Source organism: Apis florea, unplaced genomic scaffold, assembly GCF_048593485.1.
Source record: "Apis florea isolate Af1SG1 unplaced genomic scaffold, ASM4859348v1 contig_3158_pilon, whole genome shotgun sequence".
Taxonomy (NCBI): domain Eukaryota; kingdom Metazoa; phylum Arthropoda; class Insecta; order Hymenoptera; family Apidae; genus Apis; species Apis florea.
The window spans coordinates 632970-647391 of NW_028256713.1; the positions used below are offsets into that span (position 1 = coordinate 632970).

General features: G+C 37.3%; 1 protein-coding gene across 1 annotated transcript in view; it reads right to left on the bottom strand.

Moving 5' to 3' along the window:
• The window catches only part of Phlpp (PH domain leucine-rich repeat protein phosphatase), a 90488-nt gene that overhangs the window by 37641 nt on the left and 38425 nt on the right, over nucleotides 1-14422 (bottom strand). The window contains exon 4 of the mRNA XM_086909654.1: nucleotides 9757-9989. Coding sequence (XP_086765780.1) covers nucleotides 9757-9989 — 233 coding nt within the window. The remainder of the gene's footprint in view (nucleotides 1-9756; nucleotides 9990-14422) is intronic.

Here is a 14422-nt window from a genome sequence, read left to right on the forward strand (position 1 = left end):
GCCTCTCGATTCGCTCCGTTGATAAATCCGTTCCATTCGCCGGATTACGCGGCTACCTTATCGACCACCAACTCGACTAACTCGCTCCATTTGTTTGACTATGACCGCTCGGCTCGTCGCCTAACTTCGATTATCTTATTCCACTGGCCGAGTCTCGCCTCCTCTTACTAACTCTCGGCTAATCGGGCCCACGATTCTCAGCCGTTTGTCCGACCAGACAACTGTTTCGTTCCACTTGTCCGCCCATTATCGGCTTATCCCACTTCTCCCATTATATGGCTCATCTTATTCCACTGATCCGGCAATAACCATCTTCCCGTCTAATTATAACTGTCTGCCTCTATCGACCCGATCCGTCTCGCTTGTGCTCGCTCTCTTAGCGCTTGTTCCATCCATCGATATTTCTTAAGGATAGGGATTGATCAAAGCTTTATGATTCCAGCGTGCACGATTAATCACACTTTTTATTCGTCTGTTTTATCGGTTCTGTTTGCGATGATAGTTTTGTTAGTGGTGATGGTGGATTATTATACGTGTGTCGAATGCTCTTTCCACTGAAAGCGTGTGAAGAAGATGATGCTGGGATCTAGAGAGACAGTTAAGCATGATCCATTCACAAGGAGACTCTCTTTCAAACGAGGCAGAAAATCAATTGGGAGGAGCAGAGTTCAACACGATAATAATTAATGATATGACGATCAATGGTTGACTCGCGACACCCTTCAAATTAAAGAAAAATTCGAATTAAGAATGATGTTGGTTACCAACGAGTCAGCCGTGTCTGAAGCGTCGTTGGATATAACCTTTTATCGATGGAATGTAATTATAAGCAGTTTGTTCGAAGAAATTCCTCTTACGAAAACCTTTTTTTATCGGTCTCTATTAAACCTAAACAAAGGATGATCAAGTGTCTGTTAAACTCTTCTCAAAAACGGTATTCTTTTCTCAGATAAACGCCATCCTAAAAAAAAAAAAAAAAAGGATCAGATATAAAAGAGCTTCTATACGAGGAATTGCTTCGAAGCTGAAGAGGAACTCTTTTTTATTATTATTGGTCGCCGACCTCCATTAAACCTAAAAAAAAACGGCCATTCTCTTCTCAGATAAACACTATCCATTGTTTAGGCTTAATACGATAGTAATATAATAATAATAAAAAAAGGGTGTTTCCATACGAGGAATTCCTTCGAATAAACTGCAAAGGAACTCCATTAAACCTAAAACAAATAATTATGTAAAAATATAGAATTACAAGTGAGCTATGAGCTACTAAACTCTTCTCAAAAACGGCCATTCTCTTCTCAGATACTATCCTTTGTTTACGCTTGACCGATAATAATAAAAAAAGGATGTTTCCAATTTCTTCGAACAAACTGTTCAGAAATCTCGCGAGCAATAAGATATTATTATACGCTGCATATCCGACCCATTTATCCCCCTCAAAAAAGAATCGTGGCATTGATCGTGAACGAAACGTTTCTAGCGCGTATCGGATGTAAACAGAAATTTGTTGCGGGGGGGGGGAGGGAAGGACGCGTCACCGGACATTTGTCGCCGAGGGATATCGATCCAACGAATCCTGATCGATCGAACGCGCGACGAGGCAACGCGAAATTCGAGATCATGATTCGGATAAATTTCGCTCGCTAAATATTCACCGATCAACGATACAAATAGGGGGTGTACTGGCATGTTGGCTCACCCGTGAATAATTCAACACACGTGCCGCCCATTTTCCCCCTGCCTTCAAAGTGTCTGACGAAACGACCAACCCCCTCCCCCTAGTTCCATTTTTGCCATTTCTACCATTTCGACGATAATGCTCGTCTCTCATTTTCGCTCTCGCCTTTGATGCGTGGAAAAATATTTATCCAGTCGCTTTCGTTTCCTTTTCTTTTCTTTCCGATCTTCACAATTGGATCGTTTTATTCGTATTCTCCGTTACGTTTGTGCTTTGTATTTTCTCCTCCTCCCAATTTTCTTGGAATTCGCGTTGAATCGATTTGTTGGATCGAATTTGCTCGAAGTTTTCATTTTTTTTTTTATATATATTCTCTTTTTTCTTTTCTTCAAGAATGGTGAAATTTATCGATCGATAATTTGTTAAACGATGAGGAGGAGAACTAGATTGGTCCGAAGATGAATGGTCCGAGTATATTGATAATTGGCGATCATAAACTGTTGGAGCTGTTGTTGCAAATACATTATCGATGCTCGAAGCCATCAAAGTTGGTGCTCGGATAAATCCTCTTATAGATAATTCACGCTACGTCCATTGGCTAATAGCGTTAATTTCGGATGATTCACATCACTTGGACATCTGGTGACCAAATTTCTTGACGTTTCTAATTCCTCGATTACGGTTCATCCTTTCTTTCAGTTCAAACTTTCACTTTCCATCTTCATTTACTTTTCGTTGAATCCTTTTTTTCTTTTTCGTCTAACCAACAATTTTTATCCATCGATCGATTTCTAATTTCACAATTACAAAGTTAATTAAATTCCATTTCTATAAACTTTTAAAAATGACATATTTCGATCAACTTTGCCGCAATAATAATTGTTGCTGACAATGAAATTGATATTTTTAAAGGGAGATCTAAAATCTGTACGAAGGAATGACGAAGGTGGTTGGACCGAGGTAAATAAAAAGCGAGACGATTGCCCCACGAATTTTTCCTCCGCGCCCACCTTTACTCGAACGAATCTCTCGCGTGTGTTTAATGAAAAGAGGGAGCGGGGGAGTTGAAGGGAATTAATAGCGCGTACGGGAACGAGTGTATCACAGCTAAACAACGGAGAAACGGAATGAGATGTTTACGTGAGATAGGCGAATGCAACCCCACGCTAAATTTGGAAGGGGATGGAAAGAAATTAGAAACGAAAATTATCAACTGTTATTCGTATATCGCAGTAAGGGTTTATGTGTCGCATCGTGTGACGTCTAATATTTCTTCGAGATCGATGGAAATTTTAATATATTTAATATTCAGATTGCAAGTAAAAATTTAGAAAAAAAATTCTGAAACGAAAAATTAATAAGTAACGAAAGTATTGGATGGAGGGGTTGAGAATCATAGTCGTAGGAATATAACTCCGCAAACAAGTATTTTTAAAATAATAATTTGGAATAGATTAATTTATATCGCTGATTTCACAAATCAATACTTTCACTTAAACTGTTCGAACGTTTAAATAAAATGTAACATTTAAAGGAGTTCAATAATAAAACGAAATATTCAACTAATAAATCATTCTTAATTTTAAACTCGATATAATTTTATGATTAATAAATACAAATGAATAAATTGAATAGATAAAATTAAAACAAACAATACAAAATTAAAATAAGTATTAAATATTTATATCAAGATCACTTACCAAATTTAATGAAACTCAACGTGTTGATTAAAATATTGAAACCAGAAAATAAAAGAGAGAGAGAAAGATATTCTTTTTTTAAATATGAATTTCTCAAAATAATAAATGGCGTGATCGATGCCATCACGATTCTCGCGATTAAACGTTTAAAAAGTTTAAAAATTATAATCCAAGATTCGATTTTGCCATCATACTTTTATCGTACAACATGGAAGGGCGGAAGAGAGAGATAAATGGGGATGGAAAGACAAATTACTTCTTCCCGTGACGCAAATGTGACACGAGTCGAAGCGCATGGAAGGATCGTAAAAGTGACGGACAGTAATTCCTGATTGAATGATACCCTGGCGCGGCCTCAAAATCCAGATGCGACTACAGCTCGCGCAGTCGGTTCAATCGAGGCTTTGTGATGTAGTTTCACTTCAACTTTAACGTAATTCCACGGTTACGTACAGCTATATGAGATGGAATATCTCTTCATTTGCTCCATCCTGACTTTTCCAACCGAGTTATTCGAGTTCGAATATTCCATGGAGGGGAGCCTCGTTCGTTTTTTTATTTTATGCATTTTCCATGGAAAGAAAATTAGAGAAGAAAGTTTTCATCATATTTTTCTCGAGATTAGAGATTACTTTTTGACATTTCATCAATTGTCTTATAGGTCCTGTCTTTTGTTTCAAATTAAACATTTCTTCGCTCGCAACACGTTTCTTTCGAATCTCTTCGAATTACATGTTTTTCTCAATCATCATATTTCTTTCGAACGATATTTTATAATTCTCTTATAGGCTATATAACTTTTTCTCAAATTAAAAATTTCTTCATTCGTTTCTTTCGAGTCTCTTCGAATTTCACATTCTCTCATTTCTAAAGGTTTCTTCACTCATATATTTGTCCCGAATTTCTACAAATATCTCTTTCTTCTTCCAAAGATTCCATATTTCTTCAAAATCCCTCAATCATCATATTTCTTTCGAACGATATTTTATAATTCTCTTATAGGCTATATAACTTTTTCTCAAATTAAAAATTTCTTCATTCGTGACACGTTTCTTGCGAGTCTCTTCGAATTTCACATTCTCTCATTTCTAAAGGTTTCTTCACTCATATATTCGTCCCAAATTCTTACAAATATCAAATGTTAATATTAGAATTTTCTTCAAAATTCCTGAATGATCGTATTCCACGTTCGAACAATAATCCCTTTCCGTTTCTTCCTCAAATCTCGTTCAAATTATTCTTTCAAACGTCAATAATAACAACAATCTCTCCCTCTTCCTCGAAATGCTTTGCAAGCCCCCGAGATCAGAAATTCTCGCGATACTTCACAAACGTTCCGAACGTTCTTTTCGTCTCGAGGTCGAAACAAACGCAACCAGAACGTTCCAACAAGGAGGAACACGAGGCTTTTGTTAAAATAGAAGATCGATCCTCGCGTATCACGAATAACTACCGTTTCTGGAATAGAGAAGAAGCAATAACGCGAAACGTTCCGCGATAACACAAAAGACATTCCATCCGACGATTTCCTTGTCCCTGGGCCAATATCGACCCTCCATTCCGTGATCTACATTTGGATATTAAAGTTTGTTCATCGTGATTTCATATTCACCCGGTGCCCTTAGGCCAATGTTTGCGCCATTCCGAATTCCTCCCGTTTCCGCTCCCCTGAATCACTCGATAGCATCAACCATCCCATCCCCAATCTTTCCAACGTTATCTTATCACGGGATAAGAGAGGATCGTGCCTCCCTCCCTTTGATTTCACCTGGACGTTTCACGCGTTTCTTCCACTTCCGATGGAAAGGTTCTTTATGGATTTTAGATATTGCGAATTCGGTGCGCTCCACCTTCCTTCTCCTCCGTGTTCGATCGGCCTCTTTCCGAGCCGTTTCCCTCCTTTAGGCTTTCCTTAGGATAGAGCGATGAATTTTTGAACAGGAGGCAAACACGTCTGCGGCTTGGAAATAATATCAATCATCTCACATTTTTTCGAAAACCAGTTAAATTTAGATATTGAGTTTGGAAATTAAATCAAATCCTTCTATGCCACAGATTTTTAATCCTCTCTATTATTTTTCTATCTTTTGAACAATTGATTTGATCGATGAATTTTTTTATGAACGTCATTTCTGACGAAATATAACAATTCAACTTCATAGTAATTGTAAAATTGAAGGGAATTGGAAAGAGGCAACTTTATGAAATAATAATGAAGATATTTGTGCAATTATTGTTAATAGCTTGCTCAAGTCTTTCTTGGAATTTTTCTATCACTTATGATATCTGGTATGCAAATGTACGCGATAATCGCATTTTGTATTTTCTTATTGCATCTCGCAATAACGTTTTAACAATCCACGTGGATCCTTTCGATACTAGCTACGACACATCTAAGATTACTATCTTTCCTATTCCACGCAACATCTTATTCGAAACAATGCGCATAATTTTACGTAATTTACGTGGTACGTAATTTCAAGTGCAATCGATAATAGTTCTGCAGTTCTATCACATTCCTGATAATAACTAATATTTCGTTAAATAACAGGTTACACTCGACGACGTATCTATTATTTGATCTTTTGTTGGTTAATACGATGGAAAGATTGTGAAAGAATAACTACTTCCACGTCCTTCTTTTTGAAAAATATTCCAACATTATTTTTGCTCAATTTTTATTCATTGTATACTATTACATAAATATATTTATTCTTAACTCAAAAATTCCTGATATTCTATTTTAATTTCCTTCGAATTATCTATTTCGATCCTTCCATTCTATTTCTTTTCAATTTATCTCAAAAAGAGAAAAAAATCGAAGAAGCAAATTATCTAATTCAAGTCTTAATCTTCTTCTGTCCTAATTACATTCCTCCTCACGATTTACAACTGTTCTACAAGCAGAATTCGAAGTCCCGGAGGGATTTCCACTGCGAAACTCCGTTCGTATCCTGTACAATCATCAATCGTGCACGTTTATGGTAGAATTTCGGGGCGAGCAAATCGAATTGGTCCCCGTGAATTAACGTGCACAATACCTTACAGGGCAACGGGAACACGCAGGCAGCGCCACCATTTCTCCATTATTGGCGGGCGATTCGATTAACCTGCATCAAAACGCGGCTCGTGCACGTGTTTGGCCTCATTTCAGGATGGTCCCTGCACCTTTCTGATTCATTGCCACGTTCAGATCGATACCTCGTAACGATATTATCTCTGTTATCCCCTGCCTCGTTTCTTGTCCACGCGAATTTTTCTCCCATCGCGCTCTTTCACGTTCCTCTTTCTACAATGCTGTATATAGGGATTATCTCGAATCTGTGAATGTTATATATTCGATGATACATGGTGGAACAAACTTCTTGTTGTGGGATGGAAGATTTATAAAATGGTTTGCGCATAATTTAAAAATTTTTTGGCTCCCAAGGGAAAATATCTTTTACTTAGTTCTTTTAATTAATATTCTATTCTTCATACTACTTTCAAAGTTTTCCTTTTAAGAAATTATGTATTATCATATAAGACACTAATAATAATAATCTAAATGTTAGATTAAGTTTTCACTAAAAAATCTCAAATCTAACAATTTTTACACATTAATGATATCCCAAACAAGAGAAGAAAAAGACTTTTTACCTGCTTTATATTAAGATTTTCACTAAAAAATCTCAATCTCAAATCTAACAATCTACATTAACAAAGGAAGACACTAATCAAAATTCCTTCTTCCCCAAAAGTTTAATTCTCATTAATTATTCTTCTCTAACACACTTTTCACTCGTTTCACCGTTTAATATTTCATACCTCCACATACCTTACTTTAGGCTTTATCTTAGACTTTCCTTCCAAAAGCCTGGAACCCAGAATACTTATCCACCCGTAATAACGAAAAACACCTAATCAAAATTCCACTTTTCTAGATCCCCCTTCTTATCCCTTTCCTCGATCCTCCTCTATTCCATCATCGTCATCATCACGATATAAACTACTCTCAACCGAGTTTCCCGCCCTGCTAATATCCCAGAAATATGAAATATCGAGCGAGAGCTACGCCGATTGAATTCCAGAGCGTCCCGTCTATCGAGCTCACCGACTTTCTTTATTTCCAGGCATCGTGAATGCAGTGTATCTTTTTAAGAAAGAGAGAGAGAGAGAGAGAGAGAGATCAGGCCAATGGTTTCCAGGATATAAGTTTCCATAAGTCAGATCTGTGACCGGCGTTCGAACAAATATCGAACGAATTCTTCCCCAAGCCGAGTTTGGATAACGATGGAAAAATGCAAAAGCATCGATCTCCTTCGATACCGGCGGCCATTCGACCCTCCCTTCGGTTCATTTTATTGAATTCAGCCGTTGAATTCTCGATTTTAAAGGGGGACAGACACGTGCAACCACGCCATGAATATTGCACCGTCACGATGGCTCGAAATGACCGCTTTATTGTGACCCACGTCGATTTTACGCCACTTGGAGATGGCTCCTCGGGGTGGACTTGGTCGAGGGAACAAGGTCGATTTGATTGCGGAAGAGGTATTTTCTTATATACGAGTTTGGGGATGCAAAAGGAGTGGTAAATTGTTTACGAGTGTCGTCGATGATTAATTTAAATTTAATATGAGGAGAAAGTTGATGGAAGACGATTTTATCGAGCGAGATCGAGAATGAATTTTTTCTTGCGAGTGGAGCAAAAGCGAGGATGGGGAAATGGCTGGGCTGATACAACAAAGTAAATTGTTTATGACTGATAATACTGATTAACTTTTTTTTCGTGAATTTAATATCGAAGGAAGTTGATGGAACGAGGAGGAGTAAATTGATGAGGTTTGGAATAAATTTTTCCAACGAATTGTTTTGATAATTTAATTTTAAATTTAATTTAATTATCGGAGAAAAATGAAGAGACGAGGACGCGTTTCCGAATTCGTTGATTCGAACTTGTGAATTTATGGATCGATTTGAGAATTAAACAACTTCTTACGAATTGTCTTCTTATGACAAGTTTACTTATGAATATTGGATACGTTAATAATTAATTTTTTGCTTAATTTAATTTTAAACGATATGACGTAAATGAAGCGGTAGCTTTGCAGATTCTTTTTTCTTCGCTCTCTTGGTGATATAATTATACGATTTCTTGATAAAATTCTCTCTTCTCGTTAAACGCAACGAGTTGTAAATGTTAATATATGAATTGAAAATACATTTGCTTTATACGATTCAATGTATCGTAAAATAAACTGCATATATTATGCACCCTGTATATACACAGATCCGAATACTATCGAAGAATAATGTTAAAAGAAATAAAATATAATAATTGCTCGATTAAAGAAACGATCAACAATCCAAATTATCTCTCTTCCTTCCTTTCGCTCGAACAATCAATTTCTCAACTCGCTCTCCAAAATACGCCAACGAAATTTTCATCAGAATAAAAGAATATTATCAAAATGAAAATTTTCATTTCCTCCTCGTACGATTGATCCTTCTCCTCGATCATTAACCTCCCCCACCGATATTCCCCTCCTCGCGGAATTAATTCTAATCCTTATCGGCGTCGAAACTCAGCGGGGAGGAAGACGAAAAAAGAAAAAAGAACGCGCAAGAGTTTAATCGTTGGAATCTTCGGTTTCAACCGAATCGCGGGGAGGGATTAAACGAGTTGCCAATTTCAATTAAGGGCGCGATCACAAAGGAAGCATCCCGGAAGGGGAGCTTCCATTCGGTCACGGCCAATTTAATCTCCAATCTAATTTTTAACGCTCGCCTTCCGCCTAAGAATATTACACGCTTCCGATTCTTGTCTCGGGCAACGAAAATGGGGACAAAATGGAATTGGGCGTGTGGAACCGTTCGAATAATTTGGAATAAATATTTATCGTGGCTGTTCTCCTGTGTTGTTGTTCGCCGCGTGGGAAACACGCTTCCACCGTGGCGTTGAAATTCGAAATTTCAATGGATGGAGGAGGTTGTTTCGAGATTGAAATCTCCGTTTCACGGATATTCCCTCGCGATACGGATCGGAAGAAAACGAAACGTTTTCGGTGGGGTAAATTTTTCTAAAAAATATCGCCCGGAGCGAATATCGGTCGATCGAAAAGGATTAAATCGTAGCACAAATTTCATAATTCGTCTCGATGGATTCATCTCGACTGACCCTACTAAAATTTCAAAGGAAATACTTTCATTCTTATCTTCTCTTCCAGTTCCATGGATACAATTTTTCTCTTCTTGACCGCAAGAAGAAAGGATTTTTGCAGAAATAAAAAAATAGAAAAAAAGAAAAAAGAAACAAAAGAAAGGAAAATCCACGAGCACGGTGGAAACGAAGTTTGCTCAGTAGTAGTGTAAGATACCTTGTGTTTGACTTACCTGTTTAATCCAACTTTTCCACAAGTCTCTGTCCCAGGGGTGGTGGAAGCCAAGATATAAGTGTCTCGTCTCGCGATGGTGACTGTCCTCCCGTTGTTGACTCTGATGACACTGGTGAGTGACCCTTGGAAATCCGGTGATACGCAGCACGAGTTTACCCAGACGTGACGGGGCATAGCACACCGCACCCCCACCGGCCAGCTCCATCCACTCTGGCCGAGATTCAGGACAGGCTGAAATCAGGATGATTGATTTCGAATTTAGTTACGACCAATTTGACTCCCGGTTATTGTCACGCGACCCATTTTCAATCAGCACGCTTGGAATTGAGATTGGTCACCTTATCGATACATACATATGTCGAGGATATAACGCAGATGGATATTTCGTTAGTAAAAATAAACTTCTCTACACATTTCACTTTCTTATCGTATGTACACTTTTCCTGTACTTTATCCTTTTACTATCTTATCGCATTCTCTTTCTTTATATTTAAATTAAACAGCTATTAATCCAGATATTCCTTATCTTTTTTTTTGTTGCTATCATTGGTTCACTCGATAAGATAAAAATTAAAATTCTAATGCATACTAATATACATTCCTCGTAAACTATGCGTCTATTAATCTAGATATTAAGTGTTTGACACTTTTACATTCTCTTTCTAGACTACACAGCTATTAAACTAAACAGCTATTAATCCAAACATTTATCTTATCTTTTTGCTATCATACACTCGACAAATTCTAATCTGAACTAAGCATCTATTATTAATGTAGATACTAAGTGTCTGACACTTCTTCTATATTCTATTCTATTATCATGTCACACTTATGCATTCTCTTTCTAAATCCAAGCTAAACAGCTATTAATCTAGAAACTTGTTATCTTTCTGCTATCATCGGTACACTCGATAATACAACAATTAAGTTCTAAACTAAGCATCTATTAATCCAGATATTAAATACCTGACACTTCTTCTATATTAAATTCTACTATCATTACACACTTTTTTATCTGAATCTAGATTAAACAGCTACTTATGCAGGCACTTATCTTTCTACTATCATTGGTAGAATTTAATAAAAATTAAATTCTAAGCATCCACTAATCCAGATACTCTAATGTCTTCGTCTTTATCCTTTTCTACCATCATATCACATTCTCCACGCTTTATCCACATTCACAATCATTATACCGCTACCAACCAACACGTTAAATTAATCATCGTGTTTTACTTCCATCCTTTCTTCTCTAATGATACTACTTCTTTCTATCCATCCTCCCAAACCGAATCATCGAATCGCCTCGCGAAAAAGTCAATTTCATCGTGCTCGTTACTCGATGGAACGTTAGCCACCACCGAGGTTACCTCTCGAACGAGGCAAATTCAGGACGGATCAACAGTTCCACAGGCTTTTTGACAGTGACAAACGCAGCCGAGCCGCGTCATCTAATTACACGGGACTACGGGTGGCAGCTGTCCATCCATGTTTCAGGGAGGGAGGAGGAGGATTTCAAATCCCGGCCACGCTCGTTTCACGCCGCGTGAACCACGCGTAACGCGGGTGCTCGCGGTTTGACAACGCGGCCCATCTCTCTCTCCAACATCCCCAAACCTTTCCAAACGTTTTCCGGGAAAACACCGATGCAAATCGGATTTTATTTGCCCGACGCCGCGATACGATCAACTGGAATCCAAATGATTGGAATAATAACGTTCGTCGGCCATAATTGTTCAATCCGTGAAACGGAGAACCAACCGACCCTGTTCTTATGGGTGGCGAACAAACTCGTTTTCTTCAAACTTTTCCATCTCTGCCGATTTGTAACGTTGATTGTAATTTCTGATATCTTGATTTAGCAATTTTCATTTTGTTTTTTCAAAATTTTTGGACTTTGATCTTGTATCGAAAGGTTTTCTGAAACTTTTCCATCTCTACTGCTACGTTGATTGTAATTTTTGATATCTTGTTTTAGCAATTTTCATTTTGTTTTTTCAAAATTTTTGGATTTTGATCTTGTATCGAAAGGTTTGCTTCTGTGTTGGTTGTAATTTTGGATCTTGGACGGTGTAAACGACTCAAAATTTCTGAAATTTTTCCATCTCTGTTGCTATGTAACATTGATTCTAATTTTTGATATCTTGTTTTAGCAATTTTCATTTTGTTTTTTCAAAATTTTTGGATTTTGATCTTGTATCGAAAGGTTTTCTGAAACTTTTCCATCTCTACTGCTACGTTGATTGTAATTTCTGATATCTTGATTTAGCAATTTTCATTTTGTTTTTTCAAAATTTTTGGATTTTACTTTGTATCGAAAGGTTTGTTTCTGTGTTGGTTGTAATTTGGGATCTTGGACGGTGTAAACGACTCAAAATTTCTGAAATTTGTCCATCTCTACTGCTACGTTGATTGTAATTTCTGATATCTTGATTTAGCAATTTTCATTTTGTTTTTTCAACATTTTTAGATTTTACTTTCGAAAGATTTGCTTCTGTATATGTTGTAATTTGGAATCTTGGATGGAGTAAACGACGATAAAAGTTTTTGAAACTTTTCTAATTTCTCCATTTGGAAATTTCGTGTCGTACCGAGATCATCGAAAAAAATATGTAATTTCCTGCAGAGGATTGCTCCATACTTTTCAATCAATCCAATAAATGAATAATTTGTATTTGAAACATGTATATATATATATATACATCGTTCGTTTCACAATTGCTGGTTACGTGAAACAGACGGTGATACAACAAATCTTTGAAATCTTGAAACGGACGCGATCGATGTATGCATCTATGTATATTAATTACAATTTTCACGCTCGTATGCACGCGATCATATTTTACGGGGAGCACTTACGGGACGCGACCACGTGCCGTACTCGCTCGGGAGGGAATTAATAATTGCCAGTGATTCGCCTACCAGGCGAAAACAATCGCGCTCTAATGTGTATATACGACCGTTCCCACCGATAATATTAACCGCTTGGGAACAATCGTTTTGCGAAAGTAATCCTCCGTAGACTCGTGTAAATCCATAATATTCCCATTTGCAAAAAGCCTTCACGCTTCCTTCCATTTAATTCAAACTTTCCCCCGTTCGGGAAAAATCCTCCTATCGGTTGGATTTTTCATTCGAGCTCGAAGGTGGGACGAAATTTTACCACGTGTCGTCGTGTACACACGACGGTAATAATGTTCCATGTGGTTAACCGTAATTCAGTTTCTGATAATGCGAATTTACATCGCGTGTCATAATCTAGTTTAATCAAGAATCTGAATTTATATCTCGTTCAATCGTATAAATTAATAGTTTCGAGCAGAATGAATAATTTAACAAGAAATCGGGTAAAAGTACATTTTTGTAATAAGAATACGGGAGTGGAGGGCGAAATTTGATGAAATTTGACTTTAATGCATAAATTTGTAAATTAAAAAATTGCAAGTAAAATATCGCGTAAGAATGACGAGATAGAAATTTGCGATCTCGTGGAAGAAAGAAAATTGAAAACAACGAAAATTCATCGCGAGGAAAGAGAAACGAAAAATTTATTACACCGTTGTTACCGAAAGAATAGTTCGATTTAGATATCTAACTCGAGCCCAACTTGAACGCGCAAAGCAACAACGAGATAAACGCGTGGGTTGATTAAAACTTTTCGAGAGACTTTCGAAAGCAGCGTTGGATCTGAAACGGTTCGACTTCGTTATTAAGCAATCCCTGGAAAAACTTTTTCTCGAGGATGCTAATGTCGAAAGTGATCGTGGTGGTCGAAACGGTTTTTTCTTCACAGACAAATTTACACAGCAAATTCTCCGATCGTTGTTTCCATCGAAAATTAAATTGTAATTTGTCGATTCGCATATGTGGATCATCAAGGTTTCGACCAATGCCGCTAATCATGCTCGTCACTCTCTGATCACGCTGATGATCACTTTACGCTCTCTCTGCTTGTTTATCTTCTCTTTTCAAATCGCGTTTCTTTGCGATCGATCCACTCCAACTTTCGGTTACACGCAAAACGATCGAATCTGCACGATTCGACCGAATTTTAGATTTTAAAACGATCTCGATTGCGCTGTAAACAAAACTCATACGATATTGGATCATATTAGCAACAAATTGAAATTACACGCGAAATTAATATTCTCATCCAGATGAAGAAAATGGATAAAAACGAGTTTAACCGATAACCCGATTTCTTGAGGCGATTCGATTAGTTTCGAAATCTAATTTACGAGGGGAACTCGTAAAATTTATACAGTGTAATATAGCATAATATAAGCTTCCAACGGAGGAGGAAATCGCACGGGATTCGAGAGATTTCCTGTCCAAATGAATTTAAAGGAATTACTCGTTAGAGACTGAAACTTTTTGATGGGGGGCGAGAATTAGATCCGTTTAAGAGGATGACACTCGAGAGATCGCCAAATGACTCTTCGTATTCCGTATTATCTCGAAACATCTCGCAAAAATATTTGTCCACGGGAAAATTTTCTATTCGCGAATAGAAACAACTACTTCGAAAAATCAAACATTCGAAAGAAATATTCCGATCGAAGAACGAAACTCGCCGCATCTCTAGCAAGAAGAAAATTTCATTTTTCTCGTTCGATTATTCCCTCGTTCCCACACACACGTGTACATACGGAGAAAATAAAACA